General features: G+C 36.3%; 1 protein-coding gene across 2 annotated transcripts; it reads left to right on the top strand.

Annotated features, from left to right (window-relative positions):
* Window positions 1-843: 843 nt before the first annotated feature.
* LOC125205459 (DExH-box ATP-dependent RNA helicase DExH7, chloroplastic) lies at window positions 844-22,053 on the top strand. 2 transcript variants are annotated; one of them, XM_048104402.1, is made up of 35 exons: window positions 844-1,215; window positions 1,406-1,511; window positions 1,647-1,834; window positions 3,199-3,252; window positions 3,796-3,949; window positions 4,041-4,462; window positions 4,773-4,991; window positions 5,815-5,926; window positions 6,066-6,248; window positions 6,781-6,860; window positions 7,033-7,155; window positions 7,267-7,353; window positions 8,652-8,752; window positions 9,534-9,591; window positions 9,804-9,869; window positions 10,601-10,686; window positions 10,772-10,955; window positions 11,537-11,683; window positions 11,759-11,860; window positions 11,961-12,113; window positions 13,040-13,144; window positions 13,439-13,579; window positions 13,704-13,793; window positions 13,882-13,938; window positions 14,399-14,482; window positions 14,800-14,898; window positions 14,978-15,112; window positions 16,288-16,358; window positions 16,598-16,658; window positions 17,789-17,881; window positions 18,652-18,819; window positions 20,725-20,817; window positions 20,930-21,052; window positions 21,584-21,690; window positions 21,773-22,053. In XM_048104402.1, the coding sequence occupies exons 1-34, from the start codon at window positions 937-939 to the stop codon at window positions 21,659-21,661; spliced, it is 4,302 nt and encodes a 1,433-aa protein (XP_047960359.1). In that variant the 5' UTR covers window positions 844-936; the 3' UTR covers window positions 21,662-21,690; window positions 21,773-22,053. The 2 variants fall into 2 exon arrangements, with proteins under 2 accessions (XP_047960359.1, XP_047960360.1); XM_048104403.1 differs by lacking the exons at window positions 844-1,215; window positions 1,406-1,511; window positions 1,647-1,834 and adding an exon at window positions 2,785-2,878.
* Window positions 22,054-22,675: the final 622 nt, after the last annotated feature.

Here is a 22,675-nt window from a genome sequence, read left to right as displayed (position 1 = left end):
ATTACGAACATGCTCTATATAATCCTTACTGATCGACGTCCGCAAAGCAAATAAAGCTTTGCCACACTTGATCTTCCACTTTCTCCTTGCTTCTCCATTTTGTGGTGTATCTTCCGGAAGTACATCTTCACCGGATATAAGATCCCACAAATCCTGTCCTTGTAGGTAAGCTTCCATACATAACTTCCAATAACTGTAATTGTCACCAACAAGCTTATCTACAGAGGCACTACTTCCACCATTCATCTTCTTTGAGGTATAAAATCAAACACCTAATAGGCAACCAGGCTGTGATACCATGTAAAGAAATATGGAAGCAACAAATATAGAGGAAGACAAGAGAGTACAGAGAACCGTAAACTTTTATTGCTCTGTTAATTTGGAGATAGATAAATGACAACAACTACAAAGTATAAATAGAGAAAATGAAACCAATAAAATTCTAACTAACTAATAACTAAATCAGCTAAATAGAATACCACTAACTAAAACACAGAAACGTAAATCCTAAATAAATGGAACAGAACTTGGACTACTTCAACTCACTCGTAAGTTTCACTATTTTCAACAACGACTATGCTCAAAAGACTCTAGGGTGTGGTCTACACACACCCACGTTTGACATGGCATATGATTTGATTCGCTATTGAGCCACACAACAAACGGAGATCACGTGCGTGTGTATGTAGTGGGAAATGAACTAGGATTTGGCCGAGGTGATATTCATAATGTTGTAAGGTAGATATTTGGGCCTGAGGCAATTTTATGAACACAGAACTTTCATATACTAATATTAAGGGAGTCAATATTTGACTATGAAAAGCCCATAGTTCATCAGCCTATTTTTTGCGAAATCAGAGCGGACCTTCACAGCTGTGGGTCCCCAATTCCGTCTCTCTCCAAATCGCCGCGTGAGATACTGATTTTGTTGCAGAAATGGCGCCAAAGAAGGACCATCAAAAGCGCAAGACCAAGGGGAAGGCCGCCTCCTCCTCCTCCACGGGTCCCAAGCTCCAATTATCGGCCGACAATGAGAACCGCCTCCGCCGCCTCCTTCTCAGCTCCGGACGCCCCGCTGCTTCTTCTGCGCCGTCCGAAGACATTCTCTCGCTCTCTAAAGAGCAGAGAGCAAGGAGGCTCCGCTCGGTCTACGAGAAGCTGTCTTGCGAGGGTTTCAAAGATGACCAAATTGAACTCGTTCTCTCCGCTCTCAAGGTTCGCCCTTCGCAATTCTGTGTAATTTGTTGAAATTCGGCGCTGATAATTAGGTTTCTCTATTCCATGTGATCAGATTTTCATTCACTTTGAATAATAGACAATATACAAAATGGCAAACATAGAGAACTGTTTTTAGCTGATCACACTGTAGCTCATCCATTTTTACCGTTTTGGTTGCGGTTATTAGGAGACTGCAACATATGAAGCTGCTTTAGACTGGCTGTGCCTAAACATACCGGGGAATGAGCTTCCGTTGAAGTTTTCGAGTGGGAGTTCGCTGAGTACAAGCATCGGTGCGCCTAATTTTTTATTGATTGCGATATAGGGAAGCTAATCTAGCTGCTACAGTTTTTAGATAGGCATTTTATTAATTTGTTACTCCTATGTCACATAGCACAAATTGAAGTCTTGATGAATATTCTGTGCAGGTTCCGTAGGTGTCATATCAACTGCTCGTGAGGATTGGGTCTCATCAAAGGAGTCAATTCCTGGTCCAGTTGAGGTGAAGGAACAAGGTACACTTAGGGTTAAGGAGCTGAGAGATGATGCAACTCTAGATTCTGTTCAGCATTCCCAAGCAGACTGGATTCGCCAATATATGGAACGACAGGAAGAGGTCTGTTTCAAATTTGTTTGTTTTAAAAGCGAGGATTTTAGAAAAACAAAATTGCATCATGTTTGTTTGACCATGCCTACTGAAGTGTCTCTTCCTAACCTGGTTATGAATTTGATTTTAAGTATGGGAAATAGACTATAAGATGATCTGCATGCTGGTCCATTTCATGTCTAACTTCTGTGTATAGAGTTAATTAGGTTTCTACCTGTGGAGTTTATCCCAATCTCTCTGTCTCAGAGACACACATACTGACACTGCAATGAAAAGGAAGCAAGTTTCAATTTTTGTTTCCGTTGCTTGATTATGAGCTGCTTGTACAAAAAGGTATATGCATTTAGTTTGAGTATATGACTTTCTTACTAATTAATAAAATAATTTAGATAATAATAAGAGAATTTGCATAAACATGAGTTTTGTACTGAGTTTAAAAAAAATTTACAGTGAAAGCATCTGATGCCTTATATGGCCCTACAAGTTTTAGGGACTCAAAGGAAATAAAACGTAATAACAAAGTTGCATTCAGATTGAATTCCAAGCTGACCAGCTATGATTGCTAACCAATCAACACCACAAGATGAAATCTCTAATCAAAAGCATTTGTTGCTCTCATGGAAGTGTTAGGATCGAGTCTCAGACTGAGTCCTCAAAGTTACAATTTATCACTATATCTCTTAATACACCCCTGCAAGACAGAGGCTGTGTAGATCAATAAGCCCAATATGTGGGAGAACCATTATGAACATATAAGCAAGCTGCAAAAGTAGAAACAAGCTGAAGCTCTAAACGATGTGGAACTTATTCACGGTAATGCTAATTATTTTGAGGTTGTGACAATGTTAAGGAACAAGACTAAGCAAAATCAGGAAGTTTGCATGCAAATAAGAAACTCTAGTAACTTCCTAACCTTTTGCACTTAACGCCCGATATTCTGTTCCCTGTACAGTGACTTGCACCGCAGAGAAACACCATCAAGACAGTCACAATAACCAATCAATGAAGTTAACAAACAGCACCACACGTGTGCCGGGACTAGTTTGAGATCAAGTAAAGAAGCTGACCATATTTATAGTTTAAAATTTGTTTCCTTCCGTAAACCCAATTATGAATTCAAGCCGATTGCATCAGTATTCTACCTACTTTGCGTAAATATGGCCTTTCCATCTCATGAAACGATAGTAAACCAAAAACAAAGTGAAAATCCTTTCATTTCTGATATCTTTTTCTCCTAGTTCCTTTGTACCGAATATGATTTTTTCTGTTCTTGTTACAACTTTCTATGGCAAGTATTTATTAGCACACAAGCTGGCAGGTTTTATTTTGAATATTATAAATGTAGGACTACTTATGGTGAAATCTATTTGCAGGATGATTCTGATTCTTGGGAAACTTATTCAATGGAAAATGCTTCCTTAGAGAAGGTACTCTTACTGATGGATATTGCAGATAATGGCAGCACCATGAATAATTATTGTATTCTTTCCACTGTTGATACTAACCATGTGTAACTTAATGCAGATAAAAGTATGATCTTCTCTGTCATCCATCTTTTTTCTATTTTGTTTTATTCAACAATCTGAGGAAGCCTTTATTTTCCTTTTGTTATTGTTGTAGCAATCTTTGCAATCTCCCATCCTACAAAATCTTATTTAACGTGCTGGCATTGGCTACTGACAGTTACATTTAAAGATTCTCTCTGTATTTATTTTCTCTGTCAAAGCTACTTAAAAATCAATTTTCCATATTATAAATGTTTGTGCTTTACATGAAGCTCTATTTCTGACCTCAATTGAATGATGTATATTCGTACCATCTTGCTGGGGCAGTTTATAACTGGATGACTTTTAATAAAAAAAGATGTTCCTTTCTTTCAATTGTAGATCTTGCTTGTCAATGTTTTATACAACCTGGCCAGTGAAGTAGAAATAATGAGACTATTGTCATTGCTACTTGTACTATTATAGGCCTTGGAACCAAGGAGTGATTATGAGTCTATTATTGAGGATTACCATGCTGCTAGGCAGCAAGCTGCAAATGCCAAAGATAGAGGCGATAAAAAATGCCAGGAAGAGGCAGGTTTTATTATTCGGAAACTAAAGAAGGAGATATCAGCCCTAGGTATTAGAAACTGTTTTCATCCATCTTCAGTTTCATGAGTTTGATACATATATGAGGTGCATCATGCTCCAGTATTCAATTTTTTTTTCAGGACTATCTGTTGATATTTTGGAATCTGGATATGTATGTTCTTCCCATGGTGTTAGTGTTACTGAGGATAAAGGACCGGAATACGTCCCTTCAGGTAACTCTGGAGGCAATGCTGCTAATATATTTGACGTTGTAGATGAAACCGCTTGCACTGAGTTTGGGGTTCAACTTGAACAAACGGGACTTGATAGCTCTGACTTGCATGAACACTCATCTGAAAGTGCTCCTGTAAGCATCTCTATGCAAAATGGAGATGCTTCGGACGAGAAACCAGACGATGTGGAACTTGGTGATTTATTTTCGGAAGATATTTCATTGGATCAAGTCTTACCTCGTGAGGTATTGGAAGAGCAAAAGAGAGAGAGAATGAGAGAACTTTGCAGTGAGAAAAATTTAGGGAAAATGGAAGGAATCTGGAAGAAGGTAATATCCTCCATCCATAAAGTTGATGATGGTAACAAATGTGACTGCAAATAATTTCTAGTGCTATCATTTGTTTCGTTGGTTAATTCTTCCATTCTGATGTCCTATACAGCACAAGGCAATTCTTTGCATTATAACGTCTATTACTGAAAGATAGTCCGTTATTCCAATATCTCAACAGTGGTCCTGTTTAGTCTCACCATTTTTAATTTTTTTTCTCTTTTACAGCTATTTTTTCCCCTTGAAATTGACTGACTGCTGCTTCCATATGTCGCATGACCTAATTCATGTTGTATTATAATAACCACAGGGAGATCCAAAAAGGATTCCAAAGGCTGTCCTTCACCAACTTTGCCAAAGATCAGGGTGGGATGCACCAAAATATGATAAAGTTCCTGGTAAAGGGGGCAGTTCTGGTTACTCTATTAGTGTACTGCAGAAAGCTAGAGGGAGAGGTAAAAGTAGAAAAGCTGGAGGGTTGACAACAATTCAGCTTCCGCATCAGGATGAAATTTTGAATACACCAGAGGTACATGCTCGCTATCTACTATTATAACAGCTGAAAAGAATGCTAAACAACTACAATTAAGAACTAATACCTTCCAGCAGTATAGGATAAAATATAACTCATTGCTTATAACAAGTCTGTAGAAGAAAGCTGATTCTTTTCCAAAATTACTGCAAACTGTCCTCAACCTCAACTATACACATAAGATTACTATGCTCATCAACATGATATCACCTATTAGGTTGATATGCTTATTGTATATCATGCCTTATGTTGTTATGATATCTGAAAACACAGCAATATGAATGAATATGTAATGTTATCAAATTCATATTGAATAGTGTATTTTTAAGATCATCTTTATGGGGAAACAAGTGCATAATTACCAGAACTGCTAGAGAAATAGATAAATTAATTTCTTGATATCGTAATAGAGAAGTGTGCTCTTAGTATATTATCTAAATTGAGGAGCAAAAACTTTTAGTTATCCGTAAGTTTTTCTATGAAATGACAAATCCTTCTAAATTTTACTGAGCTTGTTTGTGAAATAAGAAATCCATGACCGGTTCATGCTACCTTAACTTTGGAAGGATTAGGATTTTGAAATTAACCGAATCTTTGTGATATTTTTTAATGGCATGCTACAATTTTACCCATAAAATGATGTTTCAATGAAATTATAATGAGACGCGTTTTACTTAAATCTGGCCTCCAGATTTTCATCCAATGGATGAGATGGTGTTTTAGTTATGCATGAAAAAAGGATGGCCGTGTTATAATGCTACCCTATATCTATCTATATTTACGTATATATTGATATGAGGAAATAAAAATGCACGTGCAGGATGCACAAAACAGAGTTGCAGCTTATGCACTCCATCGTCTCTTTCCAGATCTGCCGGTTCATTTTGCACTTCCAGAACCATACGCGTCACTTGTACTTAAATGGAAGGAAGGTAACTAATCATGTATCCACCTTTTCTTTTGACTCGACTTCTGTAGAATTTTACACTTATGGGACTCTTTCATTTATATATTTACCGCTCTTCTTTTTTTTAGCTGATCGTATCTGCATGTTATTCTTAAAATTTATAGGTGATCTGTCGGAAACTGTAAAAGATGAACGCGAAGATAGAAGGGCTGGTTTTCTCGTTTCATTGTTGAATGCAGACAATGCTGAGACTCCTGTTAAAGCCGAACACCCTGTTGAGGCTGGACATCAAGAAAAGACTCAAGTGCCTGTTGAACGTGCTGGTGGCACTGATCATAACAATCAAAGTGTGTCAAAAAATTCTTTTCTTTTTTTCTGCATATGTTTATACTTATTTAGTTTGTCAGGCATTGCTTGTGGTAAAAGTGGGAGGATGAAAAAATGTTGTTGGGTTCTCTGTTATGCGGCAGATGCTTATGTGAACTGTTTGTTTTCTGTCTTTTAATTTCTTTAAAATAACAAATAAGATCACAGGTCTGAAATTACATGATGAAGTCAATATCTCTTTCTTCCCCTTATATGAATTATATTTGTTGTAACTTGTAACCTATAGTGGTGGTTGGAATCATTTCATTTCAAATAAAAGGAAACAGTTAGGTGTATATTGCAGCATCAGATTACACCTGTTAGTGGAGTACTCTCTTCTTTTCTCTATGATTTTCCGATCGGATCTATGAGCAGATGTATATGTATTACAATGGATTTCTAAGAGCAAGTTTGGAAGTTCTATTATTATGTGGAAGTCTTTTTTTTTTCAACACGATATTTTTTCTTTTTTTCCTGGATCAATTACTTTATGGTTTAACTTGTTGTATGCAGGCATGGGCAGGAATAAGCATGTTGAAAGTGCTTACCTGAAGAAGAAACAAGAAAGTAAGAAGGAAATGACAAAGTACAAGGTTAGTGCTCTTAGGGGACTTTAATGATGGGGACTTTAACTTGTCAAAAAATGGACTTCAACTTAAGTCCAAAGCTAATCAGTTTTGCTTATTAAGTTTCTCCGTGCATTTGTTATCTCTTGATGCATACAATGTCCTCAATTATTTATTTATTTATATTTTCCTCAAGCAGGTGATGTTGCAAGCAAGATCCGGCCTCCCTATTGCTGAGTTGAAAGATGACATTCTCCACTTGCTTGAGGAAAATAATGTTGTGGTTATTTCTGGAGAGACAGGCTGTGGAAAGACAACGCAGGTGTGACACACATTTCATTTAGACCTTTTGAACTTGTAGTGCAGTGTATTATTGTTCGTAACATTTTCCTCAATAAAATGTAGGTTTCTGTTCTTTGTGATGGTTATGCAGGTCCCACAGTTCATATTAGATCACATGATCGAAGCAGGTCTTGGTGGTCAATGTAATATAATTTGCACTCAGCCTAGGAGAATCGCGGTTAGTAGGCCACTCAATTTTTGTTTCATATTCTGTTAAGAATTGCCTTTCTTTATTCTGTAAAGGTGTTTCTGTTTCACTATTTGTATGTTCTAAGTACAATGGGCCAATCCGCTACAGTTTTATGGGGCTTTTATGCAGTTCAGAAAAAAAATAAGGCATTATGCCAGTTTCTGCCATAATAATAGCAATTTTGCTTCTGGCTCTTTTCACCCTGTTGCAAGGGTGGCCAGTTATAAACCGGTCAGTTGATTAGTCATGTTTTTGACAACTAGAAGTGCTCTTTTTTCCTGAATTGATCTCAAGAGTCAGGCTTCTACTACTAGCCACAAGAGTGTGCTAATTAACACAGCCCACTGCAAGTGCCAGTGACGCTGTGCCACCTACCTACCAAAGGATACTTTGAAGCCTCCATTTATTGACCACAGATATTAACTGTTGGATGGGAAAATGTGTGGATAGTGCTATAAACTTACATTTCCTATAAAATTTGCAGCGATATTCTTTCTCTTTTCTGATTGACACATTTATCATCACTTTCCATTTTTCCACCTTAGCACTACAAGTGCCAGTGACACCGTGCCACCCACCTACCAAAGGATACTTTGAAGCCTCATCTTATTTTGACCGCAGATATTAACTGTTGGATCATGGATGGGACAATGTGTGGATAGTGCAATAAACTTGCATCTTCTATAAAATTTGCGGAGATATTATAGCTCTTTTCTGATTGACACATTTACCATCACTTTCCATTTTTCCACCTTAGTAGGACCACCCACGACATAGGAAGACACTCAATGAGAATGAGTTTCCCTTTTATGCATATCAATGAAAATCTTGCATTTCTTAATATTGAGCTTGCAACTCCTTTAGGCATCTGAAATGTATATATATGGTCGATTCTGTAGGTTTTAGTTGGGTCTCAAGTCTGTTAAGAGTTCAGATTCAGATGTTATTTGTTACCTTTGTAGACTTTTTAAGCTGAAACCTGTACACTCTGTCTGGAGAGGAGTTAGATTGTTTCCGTATGTAACAGACAAAATACTCATTTTTTGCACCATACCGGAAGAACCACTGTGAATGTTTAGTGTCAGTACCAGCTGCTTTTGGAAATTATCAACCAGTTTTAATCAGCTAAAACCTCAACTCTATCACGATAAGGAAGTTACTTTCTTGATCAAATTTCAGTGTTTGAAATTAGAAGATTCCTACAAGTCGATATAATACTATTCTGTCATGGTTGGACGAGATTTTGTTATATTATGGTTATACCAATACTGTGTTGGTGATTTTAGGCCGTATCTGTTGCTGAAAGAGTTGCTAATGAGCGTTGTGAATCCTATCCAGGATCAGATGATTCTTTGGTTGGTTATCAAGTTCGTCTTGATAGTGCAAGGTAATCCAATTTAATCCTTTCTTTAAATATTTGTTTCTCTCATACCGTCTCTTATAAAATGGAGGAGAAAAACAAATCTTTTGTTGGTTTGATTATTTAAGCTGCTAGTAGTAAATATCTTTGCATTTAGTCACATCCTAGTTATTTGGGGATACTCTTGGTTCTGTATATGGTGATGGTTTTGATTGAATGGGGTAATGGCTATCAAATCAAATTGATTAATTGGGAAGACTGGAAGTGTATATCAAAATGGGAGCAATTAACTTATTTCCGTTCCAAATTCCACATATCAAGAACCATCACTAGGAGTGGCTCCTCACTGATTTTCATTCCAATGATTGTTATCTCCAATGTAGCACCCCCTGAGTATCTATCTTGACATTTCTGATTGGTGATATTCTTCTTCATGCTTGTACTTTTATTCACTATTCACTCAATTATGGTTGCAATCAAAGTTAAAATCTTAGATGTTTTTATAAAGATCTTAGTGCACTTTCTGTAAGATTGCACACTTGATGCAATTTTGTTGCTGTTTAATTATGATGGTATGAGGGATTAAGGAAAGAATGTGAGTCCTTTGGCTTTCCATGGTTTGGTGCCTAATTATTTGATGCTGGGATGCACAACTATTTTAAGATATAGCTACCAGAAGCTCTTACGTTTTGTTAGTGCATATATGTATTAATGCTTGACTGCATGCTCAGTCATTTTCTCATGATATCATCTTGTGGAGCATGTTTAATAAATTCTGCACTTTCTCTTATATGGTTGACTACTTCAGGAATGAAAGAACAAGGCTTCTCTTTTGTACGACTGGCATTCTCCTGCGGATGATATCAGTAGGTTTTACAATTTTTACTATGCAGTACATTGTTTTCTTGCAAGTAGGATAATACATTTGAAGATAAATATATCTTTCCCAATTTGTTATTAATCAGTGTTGAGATGATATGGTATCCATCTAGTCATATGGGATCAATAAAAAAATTGTCATTTACGTATCAGATTCTCATCTTCCTTTTGTCTTTCTTATACTGTGCTCTATTGGCAGGGTAACAAAGACTTAGCTGATATTAGCCATGTCATAGTCGATGAAGTTCATGAGCGGTCTATCCTGGTTAGTTAAATGTGCTTTTTAGTTATTGCATGTCCTTTAGGTATTGTGCGACAAATGTCCTTAAATCATTGCTACTCACAGACCCACTCTTCATTATTGATGGCAAATAGTACATGTGAGAAAAGGCATGCTTTATTTTTACTCAGTTCTATTTTATTTATACCCTTTGAGTAACTTTGGTAAGTCATCCCTTCAACCAAATTTGTATGAGATTTATCTATTTTTTGGTTGTTCACAATGCATAGATAGAGATCTGTAAGGTACCCTTCCCTACAAATTTTCTTTAGTCTTTTCGTGGTTATTGGTTTTGGGGAAGCTTCTCACTTGTGCTGAACTAGATGAACTACTTATACGCTCTCCACACAATATTCTGTCCCCAAAGTGGTGTTTTTTGCAGGAAGAAGTATACAGATCTTAACCATGTGTATCTTCATTGTCCCTTTTCTCTCAAACTTTTGCAGAGTGCTAAATGAGCTTCAAAGACAGTGGATTCTACCACGTTCACCAAATATACATTTATATATAGATCTTAGTGTGCATTCTTTAGAACTCATAAAAAATTGTTGTTGATCCGCTTTATCTTCTATGGTGTATAGATCAGATCTACCTACCTTGTTTGCAAGTTAAGCACATGCATAATATTTTGCCGCAATTGCTTATTAAGATCTTTCTTTGTGAGCATGAGAAAGGTTTATTTAACTGGGCTAACTCTCAGATTTAATGTGTAACAGGGGGATTTTCTGCTCATTATTTTGAAAAATCTGATTGAGAAGCAGCAAAACACCTGGGGAAAATCGAAGTTGAAGATTATTCTTATGTATGTAAAACCTTTTTTGCAATAGACTGACAGCTTGTTTTGTTGGTTGATGCTGCTTAATGGTGGTTTGCTGTTTGTCCTGTAGGTCGGCAACAGTTGATTCACACTTGTTTTCTCAGTACTTTGGTAATTGTCCTGTGGTTACTGCTCGAGGAAGAACTCACCCTGTATCTACCCAGTTTCTTGAGGATATATATGAGATTTTGAACTACCGCCTTGCTTCAGACTCACCTGCGTCCATTGATAATGCAATATCTGGGTCATGGAAGGTACTGTATGTGTTTAGTAGTTATATGTGCATACAGCCCAACAGCATGGAGTAATTGCTATGAGTACTTAGTACTTACTGGGAAACTGCCATCACTCTCAAAAAATTAAAGATCAGATTTTTCTGACTATCTAATCAGGGATATAAAATGATAGAAAAACTTTGGGAGATCGAACTTTAAAGTTTTTGATGCCTGTCTAGCAGTCTGGTTAAATTCGTGTCTTAAAAAGGAAAAAATAATATTGACGGATCACTCCACTTTGCAAACTTGTATTTCTAGAAGGTACAGATTTCTCTTTGTTGCAAGGCCCGAAGTTTCTTTTGAGTGTCCAAGTCAAGGAAAAACTCCAAAGGAGAATGCTATCTGTTTTCATCTAACTAATTCTTGCTTTTATCGACTTCGTGTTTGTCTCTTGGTAACTTACATAGAGTTCATTATTCATATAAACAAGACATTCTAGTATGGGTTATTTACAGTTGTGGTATTTGTAATTTTATTGTTTGTTCACATGGTTATTGGCATGTCACTATTTATGGGCATCAGCTCCAGACACTATGCTAACCATTGTCTTATTCTTGCAGGGTGCTCCTGTTGGTGAGAGCAGAGGAAAGAAAAATCTTGTTTTATCTGGTTGGGGCGACGAGTCCGTACTTTCTGAGGATCTTATTAATCCGTATTACATTGGAAGCGACTATCTAAACTACAGCCAGCAGACCCGCCGAAATTTGGTATGTATAGGTCATTTCGAGAGGGCTGCATTTCATGAGTCATCACCAAAGTTAATTTCTATTGTCTTAATGCAGAAAAGATTAAATGAAGATACTATTGATTATGATCTACTGGAGGATCTGGTATGCCATATTGATGAAACCTATTCCGAAGGGGCCATACTAGTCTTTTTACCGGTAGGGCATTATATACTTCTGCAGATTCTATTGTGTGAGCTGGTCACCTGCCTCTCTGGCATGTCTGTCAGTTCATCTGAATTCTCTTTTTCCATGACAGGGTGTTGCTGAAATAAATATGCTACAAGATAGACTCACCGCTTCTCACCGATTTCGAGGTCTTTCATCTGAATGGCTTCTTCCGTTGCATTCATCTATAGCATCTGAGGATCAAAGGAAGGTGTTTTCAAACCCTCCTGATAACATGCGAAAGGTAGTTTTTCATTGTGGTTCTTACTTCCGTGAGCTGGCATAGTTACTTCAGTTCAATAGAACATGCATCTCATGTTTTGGGGTATTGTTTGATGTATTTTCCTGTCTTTCATGTTCTTTCCATATATTATTTCCTTGAAGTTCATAAAGATTAATACCTGTCTTTACACATTGCATGAATTCATTCTTAGTTACATCCCAAAATCTGTATGATATACTGTCTACAACTTCTAAAACCTTGACCTTCTTACTTAAAAATGGGTGAATATTCCCAAATGAACTACAGATCTATGATAATATTCCTAAGAATCAAGGATCAATTTTCATGATTTGAATAATAAATTGGCTAGGTTTTATTGAATATTATTGTGTCTTTATTTAGGGTTTTTGAATATATACTCAGCTCTTGTGTCTAGCCTGTGGCACCATTAAATCAATAAGAAAATAAGTGTTTGGGTAGCTATTGATACTTTAGCTTTGAAGTTGACATAGTTGTTATGTGTTAAATAATCAATCAATAACTGTACAAGAGAAAGGGACAGATTGAAAACCTCAACTATACCGGGGTATGTCATGTGACCTGTCTATCTTTAACTTCTTTAAGCTTACACTCACAAATTAAACTCTAATGAGAACATGAAATCTGGCAGAGTCCAGGTTTTCAGATTTGAATCTGCTCTGTTGAACTCAACTGAAGGGGAATTAGCCTCTGTGATAGCCTGGCCCAGCACAAAGCTGATGTATTAAAGTTCCAGGAAAAGAAATCAATGCCCTAACTAATCACAGTAGATATGACATCAGTCATATAACTAATTGATGAATGTGATTTTGTACTTTCCACTTTCTTTATTTGTTGGTTGATGTTTTCTCAAGAAAAACAAAGTTCGATATTTGTTGTTATAATGAATGGGATTTTATGTGTTTCAGGTTATTATTGCCACAAATATTGCAGAAACAAGCATAACTATAGATGATATTGTGTATGTGGTAGACTGTGGAAAGCATAAGGAGAATCGTTATAATCCAAATAAGGTTGGTGCTCATTTGCTTGAACTTGTATTTCAATTAGAATATGGTGGCTGATTTTGGACTGATTGTTATGGCAGCATGATCATTTCATGTAAAAAGGTGAAAAATGAAGAACATTTACCAATCAACTTGCAAAAAAAGATTTTATATGACTTTGAAATGCTCATTCTATTACTTGAGACTACAGCACCTTCTTGTGGCTACATTGATCATTCTGCTCCTATTTGATCATAGTGATTGAAAATTCTTTCTTCAATCTATTAACATCAACCAATGTGTTATAATTGGTACATATAGAAACTATCAAGCATGGTGGAAGATTGGATATCTCAAGCAAATGCTAGGCAACGGCGAGGAAGAGCTGGTCGTGTGAAGCCTGGAAATTGCTTTTGTTTGTATACGAGGCACAGATATGAAAAACTAATGCGGTCATATCAGGTGCTCTGTGCTTTCTCAACCAGTAATGATAATTAGAGAAATGACGAGGTTATAAGAGTCGCATGCCTCATGTTGGTTTGACTGTACTTAATTTTTGATGCTGAAAATGTCTTGATCTGTATAGATCCCTGAGATGCTGAGAATGCCACTGACAGAGTTATGTCTGCAAGTAAAATTGCTTTCTCTCGGTTCCATAAAGCAATTTTTGTCCATGGCAAGTTCTTTTATTGGATTATGATCTTTTTCTGATTTTCTAATCCTAGCGTGCACTTGCTCATAATATCTATGTTTGAGTTTTTTAGGCTCTGGAACCTCCGAAGGAAGAAGCAATTGCATCAGCAGTTTCCTTGCTCTATGAGGTGGGCTTTTAGTTTTTTTGCTAGAGTGAGCCTGCTAGGATTTCTTGTTCTACTTGGGTATTGCATTAGAAGTTAATGGCGTTAACTGGCTATATGTGCAAAGGCATCTGACAATATGGTTAACTTCCTCAAGCTAGAAACGCGCAAAACTAATTATGGTTAATGACTTAATGTATTTGGAGCAACAGATGTTGTATCTCACAATGATAATGACTTCTTAGTTTAGATTTTATTTGTATACTGCATTTCATTTAGGTTTCTTACATTGGAGTAGAATTTCATGTACTCTTCTTAAAGATGATAACCATTGATGTTTTAATAGCTTTGTCAGATTCAAACTATTTGAAAAAGAGAGTAATTTTTTATTTTAATTGTTGACAGTTGTGTAGTCCAAAGTAATTCATGTAATCAGAATACTCACTTGTTGTCCAAATATCTTTTCATGGAATGTTTTCTATAGGTTGGTGCCGTTGAAGGGGATGAACAGTTGACCCCTCTCGGTCATCATCTCGCTAGACTCCCAGTTGATGTATTGATTGGAAAGGTAAGCTCCACATATCAATGACACTTTTGTAGTGCTTGTGGAATTTTAAAGATTTTTTTGTGTCAGATTTTCTTACAGGCAATTGTGATAAATAACCATTTTGCTTCGACAAAAAATAAATTGTAGCCACAAGTTTAAAAACATGTGAATAGTATTATCCACTTTCATGTAGCAATTACATATGAAGTCATCTTCACTGTTATTTTGAGGTAAAATTGTACTTAAGGGGCTATTGATTACGATTGGCTTCAGATGTACTGAGCAGATATTTTCTGATCACATCGTTTGTCAATGCTAATTTTTTTCTTAACTTGCAGATGATTTTATATGGTGGAATATTTGGATGTTTGTCACCTATCCTCACTATTTCAGCATTTTTGAGCTATAAGTCACCATTTGTGTATCCAAAAGATGAGGTTTAGAACAAAGCAATATATTTTCTCTTTAATTTTATTGAATTGACAATATCACATATATATATCACACACTTTGCAGAGGGAAAATGTTGAACGTGCAAAGTTGGCTTTGTTGGCTGATCAGAGTGGTGGTGGAGTTGATGCATTCGTCAGGCAATCTGATCATCTCTTAATGATGGTTGCTTATAAAAAATGGGATAAAATTCTTAGTGTGGTGAGCCTATCTAGAACTCAATGTTGAGCTTTTTACATGTTTATCCTCTTGTTGTTTTCTATTCTATGAGCCAAATTTTTTAGAAAATACTGGAGATGTAAAGCAATAATTACATTGTCTGACCTCCTCTAGGAACTGCAGCAATTAGTGCGTAGCAGAAAGTGACTATGTAGGCCTAAGATGCCTAGCGAAAACCTACATTATCCACAGATAGTTTTAGCGCTAAAAATATCTGTTTTTGGTGTTTGTTTTTTACTAGGATAAAACAAACTTTTACCCTATCATTAGGATTTCATGGTTGTAAAATCTTAAGATGAGCCAGTATCTCTGGGAAGATGCAATTTTTGGACAGTTAAAGGTGGATGTCATTTCTTTAGAAGGATGATAAAGACATTTGTGAATTACATGTTTGGCTTATTCAATGAGCAACATGGAAAGGTGAAACACAAGCAAAAGAGGAAAGGAGGCTATATATAGTTTTGGTGCATGTGCATATTTTGTGTATGCATATTATTTGGACGATCATCAAAGAAACATACCTTGATTCTGTATTACTAACTCAATTAGTCTGACAGCATTTGTTGTGTGTAAAAGTTGTTTGAATGGTTTGAAAACAGAAAAAGAAACAAAATACTTTGACACCACCAACCTAGCAGTGATAAACTTCTTTTGTTAATTCAAAGCGTGTTGATTTAAAAAGTGATCCTATGCAATTCTATTATGGAGGAATTTAAAAGCAATAATTTATTTCGTAGTTGATTACGATCAATTATAATTATTAGTCAACATTCTTAGAATTTAAGTAGTATATCTAACCACAACATTTCTTAACTGTTATATTCCATCCTCTTGTTTAAATTAAATTTGTACCCTTTAGCATAAATTAATCATTTGTTGAGCATGTCATAGTACAATAGGCACTGATATGGAATCTAAAATAGAGAATTTATGGACGTTTATTTGGAATCTGGATTAATTCCAACTTTATCACCCAAAGTATTACAGGATGGGCTATGCCACCATTTATTTAACAGGCATGATCTGCAAAATACTCATGTGACCTTTACGGAGGGTATACATGGTTATTAAAATATAGTGTGTATCTATATCATTTAGTTGACTACTGGATATGAATTATATTATCTTTCACAGTAATAAGTTCTCTGTTTTTGTAGCATGGAGTTAAAGCAGCCCAGAAATTTTGTGCTACCCATTTCATAAGTAGCTCTGTCATGTACATGATAAGGTATACAGTGTATCTATTCTGTGCCCATTGATTTCATCATAGAAGGATGTAGTTTACTGGAAATTTCATGGAAATATTAACAGGGAGCATCACATTCAAGTTTTGCTGATTAACAAGAAGCATCACATTCAAGTTTTGCTGATTTTAAGTGGCACTTGAGATGAACCTTTTTTCTCTTTATAGAGGGCAGTAAATTAAGATTATACAGTGTATAATAATTATTAGTGCTATCTTTGTAGGGACATGAGAATTCAATTTGGTAATTTGCTTCATGACATTGGGCTTATAAATATGCCACAGGTATGCCTACTTTTTTAACACAATCTTTATGAGTTAGAGCTACCAGTTTCTGATATTATTGTGGATGTTTCTCCCTCCCGTATTAGATATATAGGATTTCTTCCTGATTGTTGTTTCCAAGTGATTTATGTTATACACCATCCGCCCCACAAGAATATGCACTCTTTCCTTTTTAGTCCGTCCTACAAGAATATGCAATTTCCAATTTTGGAAACTCTTTTCGCTCTAATAAAGTGGGACCCATTCTCCACTAACAATACTTTAATTACTTTTTCTCTCTACCTCTCTCTTACTTTACCAATTTTACATTAAAACTCGTACCGAAACCAAAATGCATATTCTTTGGGGACGGAGGGAGTATAAGTTTTACTCCCTCTGTACCATTTATATTGGCCTATTTTATTTGGGGATGGGTGGGTTCTTAGGAATATTGCTTTATGGTGTAAAGGTGAGTGGGTGTTTGAGTAATAAAGGTGTTTCAATAGGAAATAGGCTGGGAGGCTTGAAAAGGAAAACAAGTCAATATATATGGGATGGATGGAGTATTAAATCGACAGAATAGCTTCCAAGAACAAAGTATCTGAAATAAAATTACATCCTATTTCAAAGATAATTTTCTTGTATATTAATGTTAGAAAGAGAGTGACACCCAAAGTTTTCTGTTGAGATGTGCTAGACAAGGTATTTTCAAGAAGTAAAAAACAAGTGGTTATATTGTTTCTTTGTATCCCCTCTTGTCACTTCATACATAATGGTAATAAAATGAGAACACACACCACGCTGATTGTGGTTGAGTTTCAGTAATTTTCTCCTAGAAGCTAACCATGCTTGTTGAATGAGTATTACTATTATTTTTCTAGCTACATATAAAAGGTTTTGTTAAGAGCTGACCTTAATTCTTTCTATGGGTGAGCTGGCAGCTGTAGGAGCAAAATATTAGTAGTCAACTTCTCTATCTATATTTCAACATAATATACATTTAGTTAGCTCCTTTTTTTTTGAGTTTTGGAAAGATTGTATTCTCATGCCCAATAAGAATATTACATATATGTGTGTAAAACCTGATGCATTTCAACTTAACATTTTTCTATCAAATTAACATTTTTCTAAGGCAGAAGTTTCTGAAACAGGTTGGCTGGAAAAAGAAAGAAAAGCTTGAGAACTGGCTTTCAGATTTGTCTCAACCCTTTAATCAGTACTCAGATCAACTGACACTAGTACGGGTAAGACCATGTCATCCTCATCAATCTTAGCATATCATGTGCAAAATAATGTATACATGCAGCTGGCTCTCCTATTCTTAGAATATTGACTGTTGTGTGTTATGTCTATCTAGTTCTTGTATTGTTATCTTACTTGTTTTTTATGAAGTTCCGAAACCCATTGTTTACTTAAGACTTTACTGGCCAAATATTCCTGTCCCAATAAATCAATATTGACAATTTCCTATTTGATAAATACAAAACACTCTCAAATTTATCACAATGACGATTTTCAGTGCACAGAAATTTAGTTCGCAATTCGACTCACTGTAGCTATCCTTGCTGGCCTAAACGACATATAAATGACATTGTTTGGTGTAGCTAATCCGGATGATAAATATGGGAAGCTTACATGACCGAAACCTAATCCAATGATAAAGATGATATGCATCAGCCATGCATAGTGACAAAAGATGATTGATTAAATCGATTTGATTAGTTGCGACTAATTTTGCTTGGACATAAACCTGAAAATTGTTCTCATTTCAATTACTACGACTAATTTTGCTTGGACAGTAACTTTTGTCAGTTTTTTGGTAGTTTGGCATTAACACGTATACCTACTGAAATTCAATCACATCCCTTGCTACTGACACTATTTTCCTTGTTCATCATTTTGAGTTGTTAGGAAGCATCTATCACGATCTGTAGGTCTGCATTCTTATGTTCGAGTGAGGACTGTTTATTAATGTGTTTTCCTATAGTTAGTTATCCTCCATGTACACGTGCAGGCAGTACTATGTGCAGGCCTTTATCCGAATGTTGCTATGATTGAAGTAGGAAACACTGGTAATCGATCCATGTGGTTTGATGGAAAAAGAGAAGTTCGTATACATCCTTCTTCTATTAACAGTAGCCAAAAAAATTTTCAGTATCCCTTTCTGGTCTTTCTTGAAAAGGTAAGAGCACTTCCTCGTAAATTGTCTTATGTTATTAGACCTACTATCAAGGATATGATTATTGAGTGCAGCATAACCAACCTGGGGAATAGGATAAATTCTATCATTTGAGTCCATGATATATTGATATGGATCATGGTTTTCACAAGATGAACTTTGTCAAAAGAATTGGTGTTGCAAGATGCTTTGCCCCCTTTATTGTGAACTTTTGATTCACAAAATCAACATGGTGATTCAAGACTGAAATAAGGTCTGCGATTATAAGAAAAATATAAAATGTGGAAGAGGAATCTTATAAGAAAGACTAAAGGTCCTTTTTGGTCCTTTACATATGGAGATTTTTTGATTTTGGTCCATAACATTATCTTTTGAATTATTCGGTCCCTCACAAATAAAAATGGGTCACATTTAGTCCGAATTGGACGGAAATGGTTAACTTTAACAGTCAACGAAAATTAATCGAATTTTGACGGATTAAGTTAATAATTAAGTTAAGAATTAAGCTAATATTAAGTTAAAAATTACACTACCGAGCTGGTCCTCTCCCCTCCTCCGCCGAAGTCGGTCTCCTCTCCTCCGCTACCATCTCAAAATCCCAAAATCCCATCAAAATCCTAACCGCAGCTTTATCATAGCCGCAGGAATCGCTACTCCGAGGTGCAACTCGCGCTGATTCGTGCCATGGAAAGTGGAAACCGACGATTCCGGTGCGATCTCGCCGCCTCTGTGGAGGAACAGGAGCCCTAGTCCGTCGCTCCCCCTTCTCTCGCCGGATTCGCGAGCTCAGGCGATCGCGAGAGGGCGGTCGGAGCTCATGGAGATGGTGAGGCACATGCCGGAATCGTCGTACGAGCTCTCGCTCAAGGATATAGTCGAGCATCATCACAGAGCGGAGAATCAAATCGAAGGCGGTTCGGATCGAGGAGGAGCGGCGACGGGATTGAAGAAGGAAGAGAGCAGAAAAATTGAGCGGCGATTGAGCTTCGAGGATAACTGTTGTATAAGGGGTTCTTTTTGAATATGGCGTTTCCGTTTGCGTTTGTCTAAGAGAAGGAAGAAAACTACTGTTGGTGGTGGTGGTGGTGGTGGGAGTGGGAGAGTTTCGCCGAAGCGGGAGGGGTGGAAGGGCGGTGGTGAGAGGGATTGGTGGAAGAAGAAATTTACGGGATCGAGCAGCAGAACTAGTAATACCAGCGGCGGCGGCAGCACCGGCTCTTGCGGTGGAGGAGAGGGGCGGTGGAAGAGAGGGGACCGGCTCCGGCGGCAGAGGAGAGGGGACTAGTTCCGGCAGGAAGTGTAATTTTTAACTTATTCTTAACTTAATTATTAACTTAATTCGGTCAAAATTCGATTAATTTTCGTTGACTGTTAAAGTTAACTATTTCCGTCCAATTCGGACCAAATGTGAGCCGTTTTTATTTGTGAGGGACCAAATAATTCAAAAGATAATGTGATGGACCAAAATCAAAAACTCTTCATATGTTAAGGACCAAAAAGGACCTTTACTCTATAAGAAATTACGAGTAAACTTTACATGCTGAATTTTCATTACCTAGTCGTTGACAATATCAGTTGATGATGCCCTTAAAAGGAAGGCATCCTGAAGCCTGTCGTTTTCTGTACTTCCGGATTACTTATTTGTGTCAATATATGAGTAGATAATAGATACTAAGTACAAATGGCCAAGGAACTTTCTATTGCACATATGAAGAAGCTTTTCAACCTTTCATTAATTTGAGCAGTGTCGTCATGTTAGTTGGAAGTTGTTAATTAGAATTTAGACCAACACACAATATATACTACTTTGGCTGGTTTACATAGCCATTACTTACCTCTTTGCATGTTCTTTCAACTCTGTCATACTTTTGACATCTTTATCTCGAACTCTTGTTTGTACAATTGCAGGTTGAGACAACTAAAGTGTTCCTTCGAGATACAACTATTGTTTCACCCTACTCTATTTTGTTGTTTGGTGGATCAATAAATGTTCAACATCAAGTATGTCTCAGACCTTAACAAATTTATAATTTGTGCATAATCTATTGCCTTGCCCTCCATAAGAAGAGTGGGATCGTCTAATCTTATAACGGTTCTTTCCTTTGAATTTCAGACTGGATTAATCACTGTTGATAATTGGCTGCAAATGTCAGCACCAGCACAAACTGCTGTCCTTTTTAAGGAACTTCGAAGTACACTTCATTCCATTCTAAAGGAGCTGATTAACAAGCCACAGGTATGATATCAACATGGATGTGTGAGAAAGAAATAAAAACTAAAGAGTATATTAGTAGTACTTCAGGGCTACTTAAAAGGGTTTTGAGAGTCACCAGGTCACACAGATAACTTTTCTAGCTACTGCTTGAAACTGTGTCTGGAGGGAAAATAAAACAGGTTACCATTATATAATTAGTCTTTATTCTCAAGTACAGTACAAGTTTTCTTTTAACAGCAGAAAGGTAAGAAATATAAGGAAGGCTCTGTAGATTCCAAGATCTGTGGATGGATGCTTTAATGTAAAGTTTTATTTGACCTCGTAAAAAAGAAAACTCCCTAGACAGGTTGTTTGAAAACCCATTTCCATCTTCGACCTCCTTTCTATTAAGACATAAGTATCGACGCAGTTTGACTTCATCAGTATGTCACTGAATTTCAATTATATGCATGAGTGGATTTGTGGATTAATTGACTTCAACAAACCATGATGAAAGCAATCAAGTACTCATTTTGCTGACTATGATTTGAATGATCTGTTATGGCTTTGCAGAGCTCTGGAATAGCCAATAATCAACTCATGCGATCTATAATTCACTTGTTCCTTGAAGAAGATAAAGTGACTGAGTAATCACGTCTGAAAATTTGGGATTGTTATAGGTACATTCTTCTCTATTCTTTTTATGATTTGCTCATATATATTTAAGAGCATAATCTGATATATATTTACTCGCTTTTGAAGGTTTTACTGAATGTTCGCGAGGGTCAGTCTCATCTGCCCAATGTTAGGCTGTTGAAAATTTGCATCAGACGCGTTGATGATGGAAACTTTCCAACATTCAGGATGTGGGAGTTTTTGAATTGCCTCCTGTAATATTATTCTATTGGAATTTTTCGCACTATGGATGTAAATCTAATCAAATTGAAGTATCAAAACTCAAATTTTTATTGTATTAACTAATGAGGAACCATGAAGTACCTATATTTTTATTGTATTATCAATCGTACATTCCACCCTCTGAACTTACTACCAATTTTTCAGTTTAGCCATGATCTGCTGTATTGCGGATTTCTAGCGATATGCAATTGATTTGTATTCTTTATAAGGTTTGTTGTTTAAATATGCTGTTTTATTTCGAGCAATAACTTTGAAGAAGGTTAGTTAGCTCGCATTAGAGGAAGGCTCTTGTGGTGAATATCTGACCGCTGAAAATGAAAATCTAGATAGTGATAAAGAAAATTAGCTTGCATATGATATTTGATAGATCTTGTGGTGATAAAATTAGGGGTAAAAAGTGATAAAGGTATAGTAGTGATCTGGAAATTACAACTTGCAAAAGACTCAGTTTCTTTGTCCTACTCTATATTATCCTATGCAGATGCACAATCACACAACTCACACCATATGATCTGCTTTTCAGAAAAAGCTCGACTCAGATGATTAAGTAGGAGTATTGTTTTGATAGAATGTCTCACTGTATATGAGAGATTATTTGGCTTGAACAAACATGATTATGATTTATGAACATCAACATGAAAATTAGGTTCCACACCACAAGAAAATATTAAATTTGATAACTTCCTCACACTGGTACATAAATAGGCATCAAATCACTTTTCAACAAAACATAATAAGATCATCTAC

Source organism: Salvia hispanica, chromosome 2 (assembly GCF_023119035.1).
Source record: "Salvia hispanica cultivar TCC Black 2014 chromosome 2, UniMelb_Shisp_WGS_1.0, whole genome shotgun sequence".
Lineage (NCBI taxonomy): Eukaryota > Viridiplantae > Streptophyta > Magnoliopsida > Lamiales > Lamiaceae > Salvia > Salvia hispanica.
This window is presented reverse-complemented; position numbering and strand designations above follow the sequence as displayed.